Genomic DNA, 22,571 nt, shown 5'->3' on the forward strand with positions numbered 1-22,571 from the left:
TCAGGTTAGAACGCGGGCTCATGATAACTAGACAGAAACATTGTTTTCTTCCTGAACATGGAGCACCTAGCCATGTGTTTTTGGTTTGGGGAAATGTGGAGAGTAGTCTTAGAGGTGTGTTCTTCTTTACCACCTGGGAAACGGTGAAGATGGGAGCATACTGGCAGTGCCTCTGGATTGGGCTGGCCTGGAATTCTGCAAGTTGGTCACGTGGATGTGGGGGTGGGGGGAGATACCCTGCTCTGGGCTCCTCCCCTGGGTGGCACTGAATCACTTTGCCTTCTTTTGTATTGCTTATTTCAACTATAAATCATCTCCTAGATGTCTGAAAATAAGTGTTCATCGACACTTGAATGTCTAGAGGTAAAACCATAGGCTCCTAATGAGTTTCTGAGAGCTGAGAAGAATGTCCTTCTGGATCTGGGTGCTGGTTGTCATGGTTTGGTGCAGTTCATAAAACTTGACCAGGCTATGCGTGGAAGCGATATACGCTTTCTGTTGCACTTAAAATGTTTTAAAAAATAGTGTGTACAGTTCCTATGAGTGAGTCCTAAAGTCTGTGCTTTCAGACTGCCTAACCTGCCCCAGGCACATGGGGGACAACTTCCCAGGCGTCTTGCGCCCATGCAGTTTTTTGGGTATCCTCCGCACCGGGTGTAGTCCAGGGATCCCTTCCACAGACCCTCTCTGCTGTTCCCCCAAGCCCTCCAGAGCAGCAGCACAGCTGTTGGGCAGGACCCCCACACCTCTGAGCTCTGGCATCTGGGTTTTTTGGCACAGAGCCTGGCGTGGCCCCCCTCGGCTGCCTGCTGGCACACCTCACCCTCTGTTAGAAGGGCCCAAGGGTTTACCCCAAGGTAGTGTGTGGTGACCCTAAATCACATGGCAGGCCAAATGATAATTACCCTGAGGGTGCAGGGCCTGGCATATTAACAGGTGTTAAATATTTGTTGAATTGTTTAAAAAAAAAAAGAAAGATGGCTTTTCTGGCTGTCACTGTGTAGTGAGAGGAAGTAGGAGTTATGACGGCCTGCAGCATCCTTCTGTGGGGCTTATCAGATTCTGCTGTTGGACTGATGGCAGAGGCCAGTCCCAGCCTGCCCCAGAGGCCCAGAGGGGCAGCAGCCCCACCATCTGTGTAGGGGATTTTTTTCATCCATCTGCAGTTTTATCTTCAAAAGTGAGGCACATTACACTTATTTTGCATTCTATTCCATAATACATTTTTATTTATTTTAACACAAAAAGGATTTTTATAAAATTACCCTCCTGGGAGGAAAATTCGCCTCCCCTGTGCCACCCATGGTCTTGAAACCTTGGGGCTGTCACCGAGCTCCTCATTTTGAGAAGTGTGGAACTGCTTGCTGAGTGTAGCATTCAGAGAGCATACCTGTAATAAATCCTGAAATAGAAAAGATACCTCCCTGCCTCCTCCTCCACCCCATAATATCTTTGTATGGAAAGCTCCACGACTGAGCGTAGTTAAATGGGAAAAAAAAATACAACAACAAAATATTTTAGCGGGCATATTTTTTTTAACATGGAGCTTTTATTTTGCTCACTATTAACACTGGTTTAAAATGGGAAGCTAAGAAAAATAAAAGTGCATTTAAAATGACTGGTTATTCTTAATTCTCTTTTTTTTTTTTCCTGATCCTTGGTTCCAGGCATTTTTTTATTGGGGGAGTTTTTTGTTTTTGTTTTTTTTTTTTAATTAAAATAACTGAAGGCAGTGGGGCCGCATCTAGCCATCCGCTCACTCACACGGGCCTCCTACATCAGGCTGCCTCCACCGACCGACCTCAGACAACCAAGCCCTCCTCATTCTGTCTGACCACACTGCTGGCTTCAGCATGTCACTGAGAGCACCTGGTCTCCGTGACCTTCATTGCAGGAAGTGTATTGTCTTCCCTGGCTGCAGTGGGGACCCGAGAAAGGCCGCACTGGGGGAATGGGACGTCCACTGTGGCACAATGCCCGGAGCTCAGTGCTGTCAGCAGCCTGCGCGGGCCTCGCTTCAGGGACTGTTCGGGACTGTTGGTCCCCACCGCCTGCCCCAGCAGGGTGCTCTGTGTCCAGAGGATCCCTGTCTCAAGGCTCTTGGGGCGGGCTGTGGGATGAAGATCCCTCCCCCACACTCCCGTCCCTGTGAGGGTCTGTTCAGCACTTGCTGGGACGAGCACAGGGACACTTGTCTCCTCTGAAAGAGAGGCACCCCCTGCGTGCCTGTTCTCCACGTCCTTTTTAAAAAAAAAAAAAAAATTTTTTTTTAAAAAGATTTTATTTGACAGAGCAGGCCTACTGGCTCAGGCAGGGGGAATGGCAGAGGCAGAAGCAAGCAGAGAGCCCAGCAGGACACAGGACTCTATCCCAGGAGCCTGAAGCGATGACCTGAGCTGAAGGAAGGCCGACCCTGACCGACTTCTCCCACTCCCACAGATGCCCCTGTTCTCCACTCTGGCTCTCACCCGCCTGCCCGCTGCGAGCCCTCCTTCAGGCTGACCCCGCCATGTGCCTGCGGACACAGGGCCACCTGGAGGCTGCGCACAGGCTCTGGGACCATTCCCCGCCCTGCAGGGTTAGTTGACCTCCTGCATTTACTGCCCTGATGATCCTGTGTCCCACGCCGCACTGACAGTGTGTAGCAATCGTTCCCTCCTCCAGCCCCTGGCTCATCCCTCCTGGGACTCCTTAGCCTGGTGCTGGGGTCGCACCCTCTTAGGAACCACACGAAGTGGTCACGTGCTCTTCTGTAACTTTCAGTCATGGACAGGGACAGAGCGTTCTCGCAGAATGCTCTTAAGTCACAGGCGGGAAGCTGTCAGGGCTCAGAACAAGTGATCTCTGGTTCTTTTCCTTCAGGGTAAATGGGAGGAATGCAATTGCCTAGTCCTCGTAATAAGCAAGACTGTTTGATCTACTTTTGCCATTGAAATGTAAGAAGTGGTGTGTGTCACTTCTAGGTGGAATTTTTATTTTTATTTTAGAAGAAAGCCTTTTTTTTATTTTTTTTTTTTTTTTTTTTTTTTTAAAGAATTTATTTATTTATTTGACAGAGAGAGATCACAAGTAGGCAGAGAGGCAGGCAGAGAGAGAGGAGGAAGCAGGCTCCCCGCTGAGCAGAGAGCCCGATGCGGGACTCGATCCCAGGACCCTGGGATCATGACCTGAGCCGAAGGCAGCGGCTTAACCCACTGAGCCACCCAGGCGCCCTTTTTTTTTTTTTTTAATGGAGAGAGAGAGACTGGGTGGCAGGGAGAAGGAGAGAGAATCTCAAGCAGCCTCCATGCCCAGTGCAGAGCCCAGCACAGGACTCCCATCTCATGACCCTGAGATCGTGACCTGAGCCGAAATCAAGAGTCAGGTGCTTCCCTGACAGCCCTCCAGGCGCCTCCCTAAGTGGAATTTTCTTTTTTTTTTTTTTTTTTTTATCAGAGAAAGAGAGGGGAGAGAGCGAGCACAGGCGGACAGAATGGCAGGCAGAGGCAGAGGGAGAAGCAGGCTCCCTGCCGAGCAAGGAGCCCGATGTGGGACTCGATCCCAGGACGCTGGGATCATGACCTGAACCGAAGGCAGCTGCTTAACCAACTGAGCCACCCAGGCGTCCCCCTAAGTGGAATTTTCAAATGCCACTAGGTCATTTGCTGTGTGTCCTTCCCTCTCCTGCTGCTTCTGCCAGCGTTCCAGGTATTGGTCTCTGTGGCAGCCCCAGTCCCGTGTGAGGACAGTGGGGAGAAGTGTGGAATGTTTTACCTGGCTGGCCCGGGATGAAAGGTCACAAACAAGAGAGAAACCTCGTTTTGTTGTTCAGCCCTTTAAGACTTGGAGTTGCTTGTTCCTGCTTTATAACCTGACATGTCCTGACACACTAAAGGTTCTCACACTTCAGTTGTTGGATTCACTCCCCTGTTCTTGTCAGTGAGCTGGGGTTGGTGGTAGGTTGTCGTGGTTGTGAAAGGGTTCAGAGTTAGAGATGGTAAGTGCCTTGTGGTGAGCAGGAAAGTCTCACTGGAAACAGTAGTCATTCTTGTCCAGAATGCCAATAGCACCTTCTTGAAAAACAGAGCAGTCAGTTTGATAATCAGTCTGTTAGGGACCAGTGAAATCTTGATACTGGCTTCCTATTTCCTGTCTGCTAACCTTTCTGGAAAAGGAAACCACCCAGCGTATCCCAAGTGGTCTGGCTCACTTTCCTCCTAGAACCTCTGCCAAAACTCCAGTTTCTTCTGTGACTCACCTGGATAGCTCTTCTAAGCCCTCTGCACAGACCTTTCTGTAAGGTTCTCCGCATTTACATGATCTCTTTTTTAAATAGCACTGTTTATTTGTTTTGCCTTTTCTTTTATTGTGGTAAAATATGCATAGCATAAAATCTACTGGCATTAGGTGTAGTCACATTGTTGTGTGGCCATCACCTCTGACCATCTCCAGAACTTCTTCATGATCCTGAACGGAAACTCTGTACCCATTAATCACTGATCCCACTACCAGTGGTCATCACCACCTTTCTCCTTTCCTGTCTCTCTGAATTTGGTGCTAGGTACCACACAGAAGGGGAATCATGGACTATTAATCCTGTCGGGTCTTATTTCACTCAGCTAATGTTTTCAAGGTTCATCCATGTTTATCTAGATCAGAATTTCCTTCCTTTCTAAGGCTGAATGATGATGCATTGCATGTATATACCACATTTTCTTTATCCATTCCTCCTTCCATGCCAGTTGGGCTGTTTCCACCTTTTGGGTATGGTGAGTAATTCTACTGTGAACATTGGTATGAAATAACTATTTGAATCTTGGATTATAGTGTTTTGGGCCATATACCTAAAGTGGAATTACTGAATTATGTGGTAATTCTGTGTGTGTGTTTTTGAGGAGCTACCATGTTTTTTGCCACAGCAGCTGCCTTGTTTCACCTCCCCACCGACACTGCCCAGAGCCTCCCGTTCCTCCACATATTCACCACCATGTAATTTGGTTTTTTGGTGGTGGTGGTGGTGGTGTTGTTTTTTTAAAAATAATAGTCCTCCCCCTCTCCCCCCGTGGTTGTGGAGTGGTATCTCATTGTGGTTTTGATTTGCATTTTCCTCATGATTAGTGTTGAACATCTTTCCACACGGTTACTGGCCATCTTTTTATTCTTGGAGAAATGTCTTTAAGTCTTTGGCTCTTTTAAATTGGGTTTTGCTGTTGGTGTTGAGCTCTAAGAATTCTCTATTCTGGATATTAAATCTTTATCAGATGTATGATATGCAGATACTTTGTCAGTCTCTTGATCGTGTGCTTTGATGTCTTAACTGGTCCTGATTTTGCTGAAGTCCAATTTATCTGTCTGTTTCTATTGTTGCCTGCGCCTTTGATATTCTATAAAAGAAATCATTACCAAGTCTAATGTCATGAACTTTTCCTTTATGTTTTCTTCTAAGAGTTAGTAGTTTTAGCTTCTAGTTTTAGGTCTTGGTTACATTTTGAGGTTTTTTTGGGAGATGTTTGTGTTAAGGATCCAGCTTCATTCTTTTCAGTGTGGATATCCAGTTTTCCCAGCATCATTTCTTGAAAAGGCCGCTCTTTCCCCCCTTGAATAGTCTTGGCATTTGGTCAAAAATTATTTGACCCACATGTGTGTGAGGGTTGGTCTTCAAGCTCGTCATTCTGTTGCACTAGTCTGTATGTCTTTTTTTTTTTTAAAGATTTTATTTATTTAAGAGAGAGAATGAAGGAGATAAGGAGAGCACGGGGGAGAGGGAGAAGGAGAAGCAAGCTCCCTGCTGAGCAGGGAGCCCAACATGGGGCTCCATCCCAGGACCCTGAGATCATGACCTGAGCCAAAGGCAGATGCTGAACTGACTGAGCCACTCAAGTGCCCCTATATGGCTGTCCTTATACTAGGATATCTCTGTTTGGATTACTGTAGCTTTGTAATAAGCATTGAAATTAGTAAGTGTGAGCCTTCCATCATGGTTCTTTTTATTTGTTTATTTGTTTGTTTATTTATCTTTGAAAGATTTTATTTTTAAATAATATCTACAACCAACATCGGGCTTGAACTCACAACCCATGAGGTCAAGGGTTGCACGCTCCACTGACAGAGCTTGCTGGGCTCCCCTGGTTCTTCTTTTTACAGATATTTGTTTGTTTGTTTGTTTGTTTATTTTTGGAGGGGTTATTCTGAATCCCCTTAGATTCCACACAAGTTTTAGGAAGGGCCTTTCTCTTTCTGCAAAAAAAATGTTGCTGGGATTTTGATAGAATTGCACTGGACCTGTAGATAGCTTGGAGGGTAGTATTGTCATGTTCACGATATCCGGTGTTCTGATCCATGAATATGTGGTGCTTTTTCATCTCTTTCTGTCATCTTGAATTTTTTTTTTAAAAGATTTTATTTATTTATTTGACAGAAATCACAAGTAGGCAGAGAGGTGTTCAGAGAGAGAGGAGGAAGCAGGCTCCCCACTGAGCAGAGAGCCCCATGCAGGGCTTAATCCCAGGACCCTGAGATCATGACCTGAGCGGAAGGCTGAGGCTTTAACCCACTGAGCCACTCTGGCGCCCCTCTTGAATTTCTCTCAGTGATGTTTTGTAGTTTTCAGTGTAGTTTTTCTGCTTATTGCCTCAGTTAATTTCTAAGTGTTTTATGCTTTTTGATGCTATGGTAAATGGAATTGTTTTCTTAATTTCCTTAGCAAATTGTTCGTTGTTAGCATGTAGAAATGCAACTGATTTTTCTGTGTTGATTTTGTACCTTGCAGCATTATTGACTTGGCTAATTACTGCTCACAGGTTCTGTGGAATCTTCAGGCTTTCCTATGTATATGAACATGTCACTTGCAAACATAATTTTACTGCTTCCTTTCCAATTTGGATGCCTTTTATTTCTTGTGTAGTAGTTCTGGCTAGATCATCAAATACTGTGTTGAATAGAAGTAGTGAAAGTGGGATCCATGTATTGTTGTTGATCTTAAGCGAAAGCTTTTAGTCTTTGTGGAGTATGGGGTTACCTGTTTTTCATATGTGACCTTTATTATGTTGAAGTTTCCTTCCATTCTTTGTTGATTGTTTTTTGGTTTGGTTTGGTTTGATCATGAAAAGGTGTTGAAGTTTGTCACATGCTTTTTCTGCATCTGTGGAGATGATCACGTGTTTTGTTTTCTATGTTGAACCATCTTCCGTACCAAAATGAAATCTCACTGAGGCATCTTGTGTAATCTTTTTACTATGCTACTGAATTTGGCTTGCTAGCATTTTGTTGAGGATTTTTTTGTTGATAATTAAAAGGGATATTGCTCTGTGCTTTCCTTGTCTTTATCTGTCTTCAGCATCATGGGAGCCTACTGGCCCCGTGGGATGAGCTAAAGAAAGTGCTCTCTTCATTTGTTGAAAGACTTTGAGAAGGGTTGATGTTAATTCTTCTTTAAAAGTTAAATAGAATTCACTAGTGAAGCCATCTGGGTGTCCTTAGTGAGACATCTATTCCGGTTTTCTATTCATGCAGTCTTGGAAGGTTATGTGTTTCTAGGATTCTCTCCATTTCATCTAGCTAACCCTAATTTGTTGGCATTCAAATGCTCATAGCACTCTTTGATTGATTATCCTTTTTATTTCTGTAAAATTGGTAGTGATGACTCCTTTTTATTTCAGTAGTTTGTACCTCTTTTCATAGTTGGTCTAGCTAACAGTTGGTCAATATTGATATTTTGAGGGAACCAACTTTTGGTTTTGTTGATATTTCTCTGTTGGTTTTCTGTTCTCTATTTATATCTACTATGATCTTTATAATTTCCGCCTTCTGTTATCTTTGGGTTTAGTTTGCTATACTTTTCCTGTTTCCTTTTATGGTGTAAAATTAGCTTGTTGGTTCGAGATCTTTTTTAATGCAAGTGTATACAGCTTTAAATGTCCCTTTTAGCATTGCTTTCCTCTGCATAGTATAAGTTTTGGTACATTTTGTTCTCATTTTCACTTGTTTGGAAGTATTTTCTAATTTCTCTTGTGATGATTTCTCCTTTGGAGCAACCCCTTGGTTATTTGACAGTGGTGTTTCATTTTCACGTATTTTTGAATTTGCTAGTCTTCTTCTGTTACTGATTTCTAGTTCCATTTCATTCTGATCAGAAAAGATAGTTTGTATAATTTTAACTATTTAAAAATTTTTTTTAAAGATTTATTTATTTATTTATTTGACACAGAGAGAGAGAGATCACAAGTAGGCAGAGAGGCAGGCAGAGAGAGAGAAGAAGGGAAGCAGGCTCCCCGCTGAGCTGAGAGCCCCATGTGGGGCTCAATCCACGACCCTGGGATCATGACCTGAGCCGAAGGCAGAGGCTTTAACCCACTGAACCACCCATGCGCCCCTTAACTGTTTTAAATTTATTCTGACTTATTTTGTGGCCTAGATATGGTCTGTCCTGGGGAGTTTTTCATGCAACCTTAAAGAAAATGTATCCTACTGTGTTGGTTGGAGTGTTATGTCTGTTAGTTCGAATTGGTTTATAGTATTGCTCAGTTCCTGTTTCCTTGTTGATCTTTTGTCTTATTCTTTCCATTATTGAAAGTGGGATATTGAAGTCTTCAACTATTATTGTAGAACTGTTTCTTTCATTTCTGTCAGCACTTGCTTCATATGTTTTGGAGCTCTGAAGTTTTGTGCATGCGTATTTTTAATTGTTATGGTTTCTTGGTGAATTGACCCTTTTGTCCATATGCAGTGTCCTTGTAATTTTTTTTTTTTTTTGACATAATGTCTACTCTGATGTCACTATAGTCATTACATCTCTCTTTGGATTACTGTTTTCATTTGCATATCTTTTCTGTCCTTTCACTTTCCAGCCTCACTGTCTTTTTTAGGTATGAAGTGAGTTTTCTGTAAACAGGGTATAGTTGGGTCCCCCCCCTTTTTTTTTTTAATTCTTACTGCCAGTCTGTGTCTTTTAATTGCAGAGTCAAATCCATTTGCATTTAAAGTGGTTACTGGTAGGGAAGGACTTTTGACATTTTTGTTTAGTTTTGTTCTCTGTATTCTTCTTAGCATTTTTGATCCTTGTTTCCTCCATTACTGCCTACCTTGGTGTTCTGTTGATTAATAGCATGTTTTGATACCCTCATTTTCTTTTCTGTGTAATCTATAGATTTTTTTTCCTCTGTGGTTAGTATGGGGATTACATAGAATACTCTGCGATTGAAATAATCTGATTTGAATGATACTGGTTTGTCAGTGGCATACAAAAACTCTACTGGTATACAGCTCCTCCCCTCCTCTTGTTATCAATGTCAGCAATTCTATCTTTATGCATCATGCAGTACAAAATGTGGAATCATAGGTGCATTTTTTAATTGGAGAAAACAAAAAAGTGAGTTTATATTACTACCAGTATTTGTATTTTACTTTGAAACTTTATATTTCATATGGCTTTGAGTTACTCTCTAGTGACCTTTCATTTCCTCTTGAAGAATTCCCTTTAGGATTTCTTGTTCGGCAGGTCTGGTGCTAATGAACTCTCAGCTTTTTATCTGGTAATGTCTAAGGACAGTTTTGCCAGGTAGAGTTCTCGGTTGACAATTTTTTCTTTCAGTGCTTTAAATATATCATTCCACTGCTTTCTGGCCTCCAAGGTTTCTTCTGAGTAATCAGCTGATACTCCTTTAGAGGAGTTCTTATGTGAGATGAGTTGCTTTTTTTTGGGCTGCTTTCAGTATTCTCTTTTTCTTTGTCTTTCATGGGTTTGATTTAAATAAGTCTCAGTGTGGGTGTCTTGGGTTTATACTACTTGGGGTTTATTGAGCTTCAAGTCTTCCGTCAAACTTGGGAAGGTTTTGGTCATTACTTTGTCAAATAGCCTCTCTGATTCTTTGTTCTGCCTCCTCAGTTTGATTTTGAACTTGTCTCATGATATTTTCAATTTGGCTGTTGTATTTTTTTCACTTCTAGAATTCTTGTTCCTTTTTATAATTTCTCCTTGTTGACATCATTTTGCTTATACAGTCTACCCTGAATAACACAGATTGGAACTGCGTGGGTTCAGTATACATACATTTTTTTCTTATAGTCCAGTACTATACATATAGTGTCTTTACGATTTTCTTTCTTTTTTTTTTTTTAAGATTTTATTTATTTATTTGACAGAGAGAGATCACAAGTAGGCAGAGAGGCAGGCAGAGAGAGAGGAGGAAGCAGGCTCCCTGCTGAGCAGAGAGCCCGATGTGGGACTCGATCCCAGGACCCTGAGATCATGACCTGAGCCGAAGGCAGCGGCCTAACCCACTGAGCCACCCAGGCGCCCCTACGATTTTCTTAATATTTTCCTTTTCCTAGCTTGCTTTGTTGTAAGAATACAACATATAAAACATACAACTTATCAAACTGTTAATGGACTGTTTGTGTTATTGGTAAGGCTTCTAGTCAATAGTAAGCTAATTAGTTAAGTTTTGGGGAGTCAAAAGTTACATGTGGGTTTTCAGCTATATGGAGGGGTGGTCAGTGCCCTCAACCCGTGGTGTTAAGGATTAACTGTGTATCCTTTTCCCAATTTACTTTAGTTTTCCTTTTGTTCTCTGCGCATATTGAAGGCAGTTGTCCTCTGTCTAGTAAATCCACAGTCTGTGCTACCTCACGCATGTTCTCTGTCAGTTTGTTTTGTTCCTTTGAGTGGGCCAGTTTTTTCTATTTCTTTGTCTTTGATCTTCTGTGGAAGAGTGGGTGTTGGAGGAAACAGCCACCTTTTCTAGTCTTCACAGACTGGCTTTATGCCAGGGAAGTCATTCATTGATTAGCTGGGCATGCCCTGAGCCTGGAAGCTTAAAGTCTTGTCAGATCTTTGCTGAGCAGGTGTCTGGCCTGGCCTGGCCTGGTGTGAGGGTTGCCTAGTTCCCTGATGGGACACAGCTGCTTTGGAATGCCTTGGTTTCCCACAGAGTGTTACCCAAGCTTCTCCTTGGGGCTTTGGGTGGTCTACTGTACTTCCCCATGCATAAACTCTTCATCTCAGGTCTGTAGTCACCTGCAGGTCCGTAGTCACCTGCAGCTTTCACGAGCAATGGCTGGAGCTTTTCCTGGCAGGAGACTGAGTTAGGTGAGAGAGGGACCAGTCTCTTCAGGCAGTCCCCGATTGGGTACAGTGTTGTGGTGAGTGTTGTAAGGAGCTGCATTCTGCCTACGATTTGCAGTGTTTAGTAAGTCACTTGCCTACTTTTACATATTTATAGGCCAATTTGAATAGTAGGATAGTAAGTTTTTTAACTGTTATAATGAGTTTAGGTGTTTTTAAAAAAAATTTAGATGAAATTCATGTAACATAAAATTAACCCTTTTATTTATTACTTATTTATTTTTAAAGATTTTATCTATTCATTTGACAGAGATCACAAGTAGGCAGGCAGGCAGAGAGAGAGGGAGAGGGGGAGAAGCAGGCTCCCTGCTGAGCAGAGAGCCCGACACAGAACTCGATCCCAGGACTCTGGGATCATGACCTGAGCCGAAGGCAGTGGCCTAATCCACTGAGCCACCCAGGCACCCCTTATTTATTTTTTAAAAAGATTATTTATTTGACAGAGAATGAGAGAGTGAGAGAGAGTACAAGCAGTGGAAGTGGCAGAGGAAGAAGCAGGCTCCCCATTAGCAGGGAGCCTGATGTGGGGCTTGAGCTCAGGACCCCAGGATCATGACCTGAGCCAAAGGTAGGTGCTCAACCGACTGAGCCTCCCAGTCTCCCCAAATTAATCATTTTAAAGTGAACAATTCATGGGACTTTTGGGTCTGGCTCTGCTTGCTTATTAGTATAATGCTTTGCAGGTTGAGCTACATCATAGCATGAATCAGTAGTACTTCATCCTTTTAATAGCTGAATAAGAACCCACTGTATATTGTATATACTACAGCCTCTTATCCACTCATTCATGATGGATCTTTTGGCTGTTATAAGTAGTCCTGCTGTTAACATGCATGTACATGTATCTGAAACACCTGTTTTTGCAGTTCTTTTAGTTACCTAAGAATGAAAGTGCTGGGTCAGATAGGAATTCTGTGTTTGACTTGTTGAAGAATCATCAAAATGTTTCCCATCGTGACTGAACCATTACATTCCCACTACCTATGTATGAGTGTTCTGGCTTCTCTACATCTTCTCCAACACTTCTTCTCTATGATTTTTGGACTCTAGAGGATGTGAAGTGGTATTTTGTATTTTTGGTTTGTACTTCCCTAATGACTGATGATGTTGAACATTTTCTCTTGTATTGCTGTTCATTTGTATATATAGTTTTTGGCGGGGGGAGAAATATGTGTCAAGTTCTACATGCATGTTTTGATTGGATGGTGTCTGTTGTTGCATCATAGGGGATCTTCGTATATTCAGAGTGCTGGGTCCTTATCACTTAGGTGTCCTGCAGCTCTTTTTTCTCCCATTCTGTAGGTTGCCTTTCACTTTCTTGATAATGTCCTTTGATGAAGAGATGTTTTCAGTTTTGATGAGGTCCGGTTTAATCAGTTTTTTGTTGCTCATGCTTCTTGGCCAAAAAGTTTAAGCTTTTTGATTGAATTTAAACACAAATGCTAATTAGTGGGTAGTTATTTTATTGAAAAATAGCATTTGCCTGAATGTCGTTTGTAGGGGTATGAGCAAGCTGTGTGCCCTTGAGTAAGTAGGCTCAGGTTTGCTCCCTTTTGAGAGGAGGTGCTCCAGCTGATGGAGGAGATCTCCTTGTACTCCTCGACATTGACTCCTGGACCCTGGATCCTCTTAGCTATAAATAAAAGCTCATATGCTCCATCACTCTGAGTTGAACCATATTTTCTGGAGGTTTTCAAATCTCACTGCATATACTTCTAAAAAAGTAACTCCCCTGCTTTAGATGTACATGACCACGTTGGTGTTTTGAGACTTCAGGCCCACTTGTCTGCTCCCCGGTTCTGTATCAGGGTGCTTGTCTTGTCACGTGCCGCCATTGCTGAGTGTCCCCATAATGGACAGCTAAGCTGCTAGCGGAGAAGCAACCTTGTCTTTCATTACTTAGGCAGACTGAAGACTTTAAATACGTTTTAAGCCTTTTCTGTGTTCCCTTTTTAGTGACTTTTCTTTGTTTTACCTATTTTATCTGTGTGACTTGGAATACTTCATTTTGCAAAAGCTTTTCAGTACCAGTAATTTGCCTATTTGTGGCATATCTTTTTTCCCAAGGTTTTTTTTTTTTTTTTTTCCTCCCCTAAATTTGTCGTCTTTTAAGGTGTTTAGAACTGGTAAGCGGTCCGTGATACTACTGTTTTCCATTCTGATCTCCTTTATGTGGGTGCTTAAAGTCTTCCTCATGCCGGGACCAGCTGTATATTCACATCAATTATAATCTGTCCTGTGGTTTGTTTACCTTTGAACTCTTTCATCTTCTGATTCTCTTCTGATTCATAGATAGTATCAGGTGAGAAGAAAAATGGACTCTTGAATTCACCTCAAATAGGCAGTTTTGCCGGCATCCTTTATTGACTTACCGACATCTCTTCCCATAGATTTGTGGTGTTTGTCCTATCAGATTTTCATGATATGTACTAGGATCCATTTCTAGGCAGTCTGTATGTTCCACTGTTTCTACGTCATTTTCTTTTTGACTAAGGCTTAATTTACATACGGTAGAAGTCATCCTTTTTAGTGTTCAGTCCTATGAGCTTTTTGTGTAATCACTGTCACAGTTGATTTTATCACTGCTCCAAAATACCCTCTGACCTCAAGTGTCAGGCAACCATTGACGTGTTCTGTCTCTCTAGTTTTGCCTTTTCTGACATGTCCCGAAGTGGAATCAGATAACATGTAGCCTTTTTTCACTAGGCCTCATGCATTTGCGATATATCCATGTAAGTGTGTCTGTCAGTAATTTAGTCTTTTTTATTGCCGGCAGGAGTCAGTGATGTGGATGAACCATGTTTTGTTTATGCATTCCCTAGCTGATTTGGATCGTTTCTGGGTTTGGGAATAAAATTGCTAATGATAGTGGTTTTTTTTTTGTGAACCTAAGTTTTCATTTCATCCTGGATCATGTGGTAAGAGTATGTTTAACCTGATGAGAAGCTCCCAAATTGTTTTCTAGTGTGGTCCTACCATTTTGCGTTTCCACCAACCGTTTAGGAGAGTGTCAGTTGCTCCAGATCTTTGCCAGGCAGTACTTGGTATTGTCCTGTTTTCTTAAGCCATGCTATATAGGTAGATAATTGCGTCTCATTGTAGTTTAAAATTTGCATTTCCCTAAGGGCTGTGGATGTCCGACCTCTGTTCATGTGCTTATCTGCTAGTCCTAGGTCTTTGGCAAATTGTCTGCCTGCATCTTTTGCCCATGTTTAAATTGTGTTCTTCTCTTAAGGAGTTTTGAGGTTCTTTATATATTTTGGGTATAGGTTCTTTATCAGGTGTATGGTTTGTGGGTGTTTTCTCCCAATCTGTTGTTTTTTCTTGTCATTCTATTTGAAGTGTTTTTTGAAAGGCAGAATTTTTAAATTTTGATTGTCTAATTTATAAATTTTTAAAATCTGTATTCTGCTTCTGGTGTTGTGAACCTAAGGTCACAAAGATTTTCTCCTAGAAGTTTTAGATTTTTAGATTTTATATTTAGGTCTGCTCTCTTCTGTGTTAGTTTTTGTAAATGGTGTAAGGTATGGGTGTGTCCTGTGGATCTACCAGTTTAACCGTAAGGGATTTAAAGAAATGACAGTGTTTGTGATAGAAAATAATGCAAAACAGCAGTGTTTGTGGAGGGTTGAAGGAATGCTTTCCTGTGTGTAAAATGTTCTTTTGCAGATGCAAGAGAGTACACCCTGCAAATTCTGCTTTCCTTGCTATCAAAATTGCTTTCAAAACACTTACTAAGGAAAATGCAGTAGTATGCACAGATTTCTTTTGTGCAGTTCCTTAGGGCTACAAATGGAACTTGTTTCCAGGTGAAACATACACAGTGTTGCTGGAATAAGAAACATTTCCTGAAGCTTTATCAAAATCAGCTCTGGAATTAGCCTTTAAGAAGAATCTGTCGCTTTCCTTCAAAAACTAGTAGCTGATAAATATGTGCCTTCCAGCTGGGAGGTGGTATTTCTCAGTCTAGGAAGAATACATTTGTAGGTCATTGAGGTACAGAAAAGCCTTAATTAAAAAAATATACTTAATTTTAAAAATACAAAGTTTTAGATTAACGATATGCTCATTTGTTTTCAAGAGTGTATACTTGATTGAAAAGCAGTTGGCGGTTTGAGGCTTTTTATGGCTTATTAGTTGTGTTTTGTTTTGTTTTTTTTTTTTAATTGAATTTCAATTAGGGTTAGGCTAAGGTCGTTAAAGAGAGCTCTAGAGCATGGCTTAGTGTTCCTCAAGAAATGCTAGAAGGGCACCGAATAACTACAAAGCAAGCAGCAGTTGGGCAGGATTGATTTTTATTAGTGGAGCTTAGTTGGGAGAGAACAGAGCTGGATTTTAAACCAATTAAGGTTGTGCAGACAGCTCTGTCTCCCAGACTTGCAGTTAATTTCTGGGCTTCAGAGCCCAGGTTCCGGGGTTCAGGGTGCGGTGCTGCCAGGCATGAAGGCTGAAGCCTGGACTTGCGGGGGCGGGGGGAGTGATGTTTTTGAACCTGCCTTAGGATGAAGCGCTGGGTTCTTAAACCACATACCCCTCAGGTAGAAGTGGATGGAGGTCTAGAGGTGCTCTGGAGTTTGAGAAAAGATTGCATTCATTTAAGGAGAGAAGATTTTCTTTGTTAGTGTGTACAAATGCAACAAATTTCTGTGTATTGACTTCTTAGCCTGCCGCTTTGCTGAATTCCTGTATGAGTTCTAACAATTTTGGGGTGGAGTCTTTTGGGTTTTCCACAGAGTCATGTCATGTCATCTGTGAAGAGTGAAAGTAGCGTGTGACTTCTTTTTTGCCAATTTGGATGCCTTTTATTTCTTTTCGTTGTGTGATTGCTGAGGCTAGGACTTGTAGAACTGTGTTGAACAGCAGTGGTGATAGTGGACATCCCTGCCATGTTCCTGACCTTAGGGGAAGAGCTCTCAGTTTTTCCCTCTGTTGAGAATGATATTTTGTATATGGCCTTTATGATGTTGAGGTATGTTCCCTCTACCCCTACACTGTGGAGCGTTTTTATCAAGAAAGGATGCTGTATTTTGTCAAATGCATTTTTGGGGTCTATTAAGAGGATCATACGGTTCTTGTGCTTTCTTTGATTAATGTGGTGAATCACATTGATTGATTTGTGGATGTTGAACCACCTTGGCAGCCCAGGAATAAATCCCACTTGTTTATAGCAGCAGTAGCCAAAATATGCTAAGAGTCCAGATGTTCATTGACAGGTGGATGGATAAGGAAGAAGTGATGTATGTGTGTGTGTGTGTGTGTGTGTGTGTACATACATACATACATACAGTGTACATACACACATACATACAGTGGAATATTCAACATATTCTCTCTCTCTCTGTACACACACACACACACACACACACACAAACAGTGGACTGTTACTCAACCATCAAAAAGAATGAAATCTTACCGTTGGCATTGCTGTGGGTGGAACTAGAGGGTATTTTGCTAAGCATGGAGTACGTCAGAGAAAACAAATACCCTATGATTTCAATCCTATGTGAAATTTAAGAAACAAAACAGATGAACACAGGGGAAGGGAAGAAAAAATAAGACAAAAACAGAAAGGGAGGCAAACCATAAGAGATGCTTAACTATAGGGAACAAACCAAGGGCTGCTGGAGGGGGGTGGGGGGGGGCATGGGGTAATTGGGCATTAAGGAGGGCCCAGATGTCATGAGCACTGAGTGAGATATATAACTGTGAGTCACTGAATTCTAGCCCTAAAACTTAATAATACACCGTATCTTAACTAACTTGAATTTAAATAAAAATTTTTTTAAAAAGGAAGGTTTTCTCTACACTTTTAGATTGTCTTCCAAAGTTGGTCTTTTATTGCTGAATTTTAAAAAAATGTGGTAAGGTACACATAACATGAAATTTATTCTTTTAATAATTTTTAAGTAGCGTTAAACACATTTAAATTGTTGTTGGGCAAGTAATCTCCAGAAGGTTTTCATTTTGTAAAACTGAAATCCTGTACCCATGAAACAACCGCTCCCCTCCCCCGCCCTGGCAGCCTCCCCTTTACTTCCTGTATTTGTGACTCGGACCGGTCCCATGAGGTTTCTCCTGTGAGTGGAATCAAAATATTTGTCTTTTTGTGGCTGGCTTACTTTACTAGCATAACGCCCTCAAGTTTCATTCATGTTATAGCGTGTGACGGGATTTCCTTCCTTTTCTTTTTGAGTTAGTTAACACTGCTCATCAATTAATCAGATGTTGATTAAGTACCTCTAAGTACATAAGACTCTTCTTGGTGCTTGAGGGCCTAGTATGGTGGGTGGGGGGAGATGCCAGAGAGCTCAAGAGTCTGCTCTGAGAGTTAAGTGTCCATTTAGGAGGTTCAGATAAGCCCTTGAAGAGCTGGTGTCAAGCAGGAAAAAGGTCACACCGCGCAGGACGGGAGCAGAAAGTGGGCCTACACCCCTGCTCTGTGTGAGTGTATGTTCTGCAGACGGGTGTCAGCGTCTCACCGGGGAGCTTGCTACAGCTGTAGAACCTCAGGCTCTCCCCCCAACAGACTGTTTCACACCGGTTCTTTTGTTTATCTGTTTGTTTTAATGTTGTGGCGGTGTAATTGACCTCTGGCATATTAGTTGCGGGATTCGATATTTGTAGAATTTGCTTCCTGAGACTGAATAATACTTCATCATACGTGTCTATGAATTTTGTCTGTCCATTCTTCCATGGATAGACACATGGGTTGCTTCCCCTTTGTGGCTGTTGAATATAGTGCTTCTGTCAACAACAGAAGGGCCATTTTTTAATTAATGAATTGATTTTTCTGTTCCAGTCCGTGGAAGGGAAACTTTATTGAGGTGTCAGGGCCGTGGGGCAAAGGCAGAGCCTGGGGCATGGCCTTATGTGACCTTCTTGGGGCACAGTTGTTGGGGTTGTGCATTTCCTGCAGCTACTGGCTGTGCAGGGGTGCAGGTGAGCAGGGCACTTGGCGGCAGACCTTCACCACCCTGCAGTCATAGTGCCAAGTGTGTGTGAGGGCTCTCTCTGGACATTGTGGACACCTTCCAGCTGTTCGCCTGCAGAAATCAGATGCTGCTGGTCAGGCAGGAGGCCCTCCTTGACCTTGGTCTTGGCTTTGACATTCTCCTTTTGACATGTGTCCCTGGGCTCAGCCTCAGGGTGAGGGTCTTGTCCATCAGGGTCTCCACCAGGTTCTGCCTCTCTTTGTCTGTGGGGTCTATGCCATTGCCAAACCGGTTGCTCAGCTTCCTTGTTGTAGAGAACAACAGGGTGGCCGCGCTCCTTTTAATGTGAAGTTTTTCTTTTTACTTAGTTTTCTTAGCACTCCAGTGTCTACTGCTGTTCATACCAGACACGAGCAGATAGACTGTTGGTCATATTTGAAATCTGGCATTTAAAACGTCCTCTGGGTTCTGCATGGCCCCAGGACTGCTGCTGTGCACTGTCGCTGGATGAGTGTGAGGTCCAGCGGGGATGAAGCCGATGTTCTACGACTGGAAGATGTCTCAGCAAGACATCTGGCTTCTCGGGGGAGGAGGGGGCTGAAGGGGGAGCCCACGGGACCCCCATTTCTACACGTCATGATCTTGTCCTGGAGAGTGGCCTCCACTTTTGGACCTGTGTCTTGAGCTCACCAGTGCGCCCCAGCCCGTGGTGGCTTACCCTGAGCTGCTGCCTTTCCATCTTCCTGTTTAGCCCTCAGAACTGCTGACCTTCCATCTCTGCTCCCGAGATGAGCTCTGAGGTCGTGTTTAGGGCCTGCAGGTGATCTGTGGTCCTTTGCGAAGGAGGAGCTTTTGGGGACTGCTTTGTTCATGAATATTCTGATATGGGCCATCTCTCCCGTACAGGGATGGTATAACGTGCCCCTCTTCCCCCCGCACACCTTCCCTAGGAAACGGATGACAAGGGCAGATGCATGTCTGGTGATCAGCCTGGGTTATTGAGAACCTGCTTTAGGCCAGGCCCCATGTTAGATGCTGGGGATTCCATCCTCGTTCCTGTGTCCTTGGAGGAGATTTGGCTCCTGGTCCCTCCTTGACCTCTTGGTGAGTGGACAAGGATAGAGTGGACAGAGGTAGCAAGTGTATGTGAAGGAAATAGAATAAATGTGTGTACTTGAAAAAATTATGACTCCTTAAATAGTCTTTGCACTTTCAGAAGGGAGTTGCCCAGTGGATCCCCAGTGATCTGCACAGGGAAATGCCAACTCCTGGGGCGTAATGTATTGTCATGTTCTGAACTGCTCATGCATTAGGAGGATGCCCCCATGAATCTTTTAGCAGATGCGTTGTGTGGATATCTTGATTTGTCAGCTCTGTTGAACAGTGTCTTGCATTGAAGACCCTTGAATATCTTTTTTTTTTTTTTTTTTAATTTGAGGATTTTTATTTTATGTACAGTGAGCTGGCATTAAGGTAGGTATTTTGGTTATCTGCAGGTAGGTATCTTGGATGACCCATTCAAGGAAGTTCACTCAATCCAACTTAATGAAGCCTATATCCTTCGCATACTGACGGAAACACTGGCGGCACATATTGAGGCCGTATTTCCGGATCAGACGGTGCCGGTTTGAGCAGACGCGGCAAGAACAAGAACCCTGGCCAAATTTCCTCGGATGGCTCCAGTAGAGCTGCTGGTGACCCATCTTGCTCTCTCGGATGCAACGAGGCAAAAGGGACCCTTGAATATCTTATGGAGATTTTTCTGAATCTTGGGGCTTGTGCCTGAAACTCTTCTCTTAATGCCTCGTGAAGGAAGTTAGACAGCAAGAAACAGAGCCCTGTGTGCCCCGAGAATGCATACTCGTTTTTTTCCAGAGTGTGTTCCTTGCTTTTGTTCCTCATTGGTAATCACAGCTGACCGTCCTCCCCACCCCCACCCCCCCGCCCCCACCCCTGCCTTGGTACCTGTGGCGCAGACTCCGGAGCAGACGCAGACCTGGATGACTTGGGGGGGGGTACGGGGGTGAGGACAGGCCTGCTGCAGCTGTACCCATGCTGATGTATTTGCCACTGGACCCGGTTTCTTCATGGTGCCAAACTCTCCGTCCTTCCAGGTGCTTCATTAAATCATGACAGGGTGTGCTCATCCTCCTTTAACCGTTTTAGGTTAAAGCAAGCTTCTGGGCCAGCGGAGCTTTCTGATTCATAGAATGGTGGTTAAGTCGAGAAGAAGATGACAGAAACCAATCTGGGCCCATGTCTCTGGCTGCCAATGCGGGGATGGGACTCCAGCACTCTCACGTACACTGGAACACACCCTTAAACAAGGACTATCTAGGTTTCTCTTGTTACGAGTATTATTTTGGTTTCATGATGAAACAACTAGAAAGTATCTTTGAAAAGATGGGGCGCCTGGGTGGCTCAGTTGGTTGGGCAGCTGCCTTCGGCTCGGGTCATGATTCCAGGGTCCTGGGATCGAGCCCCACATCGGGCTCCCTGCTCAGCAGATAGCCTGCTTCTCTCTCTCCCCCTCTCCCTGCCGCTCTGCTTACTTGTGCTCTCTCTCTAGCTCTCTGTCAAATAAACAAATAAAATATTAAAAAAAAAAAAAAGAAAAGATAAGGATGTGAAATACTGCAAATTGACTTCCTTATGAGAAGTTTAAACCATTTAAGACTTCATTAGGAGCTTCTCAGCATAAATGGGGCAGGGTTTTGTTTTGTTTGGTTTTCCTTACTGTTACTGGAACTTTACTTCTGTGTCTGACCTTTTTTCCCAAGAGGTGACTTCATTAGATGGTGGGAAAGCATGTGTGTTAATCCTCTGACACCATTAAATTTGGCATATTCAACTTCTGGATTTGTGTTCTCTGCACACCGAATGTGAAACTTCCTTCAATTAAGCCATTGATCTCATCACTTTTTGAACAAGAAGATTAAAATTATGACAAAAGTAAGATTAGAGAACAGTGATTTCTTCAATAAACCTAACTGTAAAATTAATTCAATGCACAGAAAAAAATTCAAGGACTTGAAGTAACTTCCAAATGTACCTCTCTGTGTGCTAGTGTGACACGGTGTGGTCTAGGAGGACAGAATTATTGTTGTAATAATTCTAGGTGGCAGTTTCACATAAAAATGTCTTATTGCAGTCGAGGCATCTGGGTGGCTCAGTCAGTTCAGCGTCCAGCTCTTCATTTTGGCTCAGTCATGATCTCAGGGTCGTGAGACTGAGCCTGCTTATGGTTCTCTCTCTCCCTCTTCCCCTGCCCCTCATCTTCCTCTCTCTTAAAAAAAAAAATGTCTCGTAGCAGTAAAAATTATTATATTAAAATCTCAGCCCTTGAGGACACCTCTTTAATATTCACATGATGAAATGGGAAGTATAGATAGAGTACCTGTACATCCCCGAGAAAGTGATTGTCAGGTTATCTCAGGGCAAAGATCTAGGAAATAATGGGAATATATCCCAAGGATAGAAAGAACTACAAAAGAACTCCCCCCACTGAGTCCTCTTTAATTCCTTTTGTGGAAGTGATTTCCGTTAACAGTTGGACACAGACGTCATTTGTGCCTTTATGTGTGTGAATGTACAAGGAAAAATGTGCATTCAGGTGTTTTGGTGCTTTCTGCCACTGTTTGTTTTTTAATTAACATATATTATTTGCCCCAGGGCTACAGATCTGTGAATCATCAGGGTTACACAATTCACAGCACTCATCATAGCACATACCCTACCCAGTGTCCATAACTCAGCGACCCCCACACCCCAGCAACCCTGTTTGTTTTGTGAGATTAAGAGTCTCTTAGGGACACCTAGGTTCTTTCCATAGTTTGGCTATTGTGGGCATGGCTTCTATAAACATTTGGGTGCACGTGCCCCTTCGGATCACTATGTTCGTATCTTTAGAGTAAATACCCAGGGTCATAGGGTAGCTCTATTTTCAACTTTCTGAGGAACCTCCATACTGTTTTCCAGAGTAGCTGCACCAGCTTGCATTCCCACCAACAGTGTAGGAGGGTTCCCCTTTCTCCGCATCCTCGCCAACATCTGTTGTTTCCTGATGGGTTAATTTTAGTCATTGTGACTGGTGTGAGGTGGTATTTCATTGTGGTTTTGATTTGTTTTTCCCTGATGCTGAGTGATGCGGAGCACTTTTTCATGTGTCTCTTGGCCACTTGGATGTCTTTGCTGAAATGTCTGTTGGTGTCTTCTGCCCATTTCTTTTTTTTTTTTTTTAAAGATTTTATTTATTTATTTATTTGACAGGTAGAGATCACAAGTAGGCAGAGAGGCAGGCAGAGAGAGAGAGAGAGGGGGGGAAGCAGGCTCCCACTGAGCAGAGAGCCCGATGTGGGGCTCAATCCCAGGACCCCAAGATCATGACCTGAGCCGAAGGCAGCGGCCTAACCCACTGAGCCACCCAGGCGCCCCTCTGCCTATTTCTTGATTGGATTATTTGTTCTTTGGGTGTTGAATTTGATAAGAACTATGAAAGAGGGGCGCCTGGGTGGCTCAGTGGGTTAAGCCGCTGCCTT

The 22,571-nt window shown here is 43.1% G+C and overlaps 2 protein-coding genes across 3 annotated transcripts in view; one reads left to right on the plus strand and one right to left on the minus strand.

Annotated features, from left to right (window-relative positions):
• The window catches only part of CDCA7L (cell division cycle associated 7 like), a 46,355-nt gene that overhangs the window by 4,988 nt on the left and 18,796 nt on the right, over window positions 1–22,571 (plus strand). The gene's annotated exons all lie outside the window — the stretch shown is intronic.
• LOC132015027 (small ribosomal subunit protein uS14-like) lies at window positions 19,446–19,767 on the minus strand. Its single transcript, XM_059395698.1, has one exon. It carries the CDS (start codon window positions 19,734–19,736, stop codon window positions 19,566–19,568), a length of 171 nt encoding a protein of 56 aa, XP_059251681.1. The 5' UTR covers window positions 19,737–19,767; the 3' UTR covers window positions 19,446–19,565.

The sequence above is a fragment of the Mustela nigripes genome, chromosome 4, assembly GCF_022355385.1.
Source record: "Mustela nigripes isolate SB6536 chromosome 4, MUSNIG.SB6536, whole genome shotgun sequence".
Classification (NCBI taxonomy): domain Eukaryota; kingdom Metazoa; phylum Chordata; class Mammalia; order Carnivora; family Mustelidae; genus Mustela; species Mustela nigripes.

Bases quoted from the DNA above. Each gene is read 5' to 3' on its own strand.
- LOC132015027 (XM_059395698.1), bottom strand. From the start codon at position 19,736: ATGGGTCACCAGCAGCTCTACTGGAGCCATCCGAGGAAATTTGGCCAG.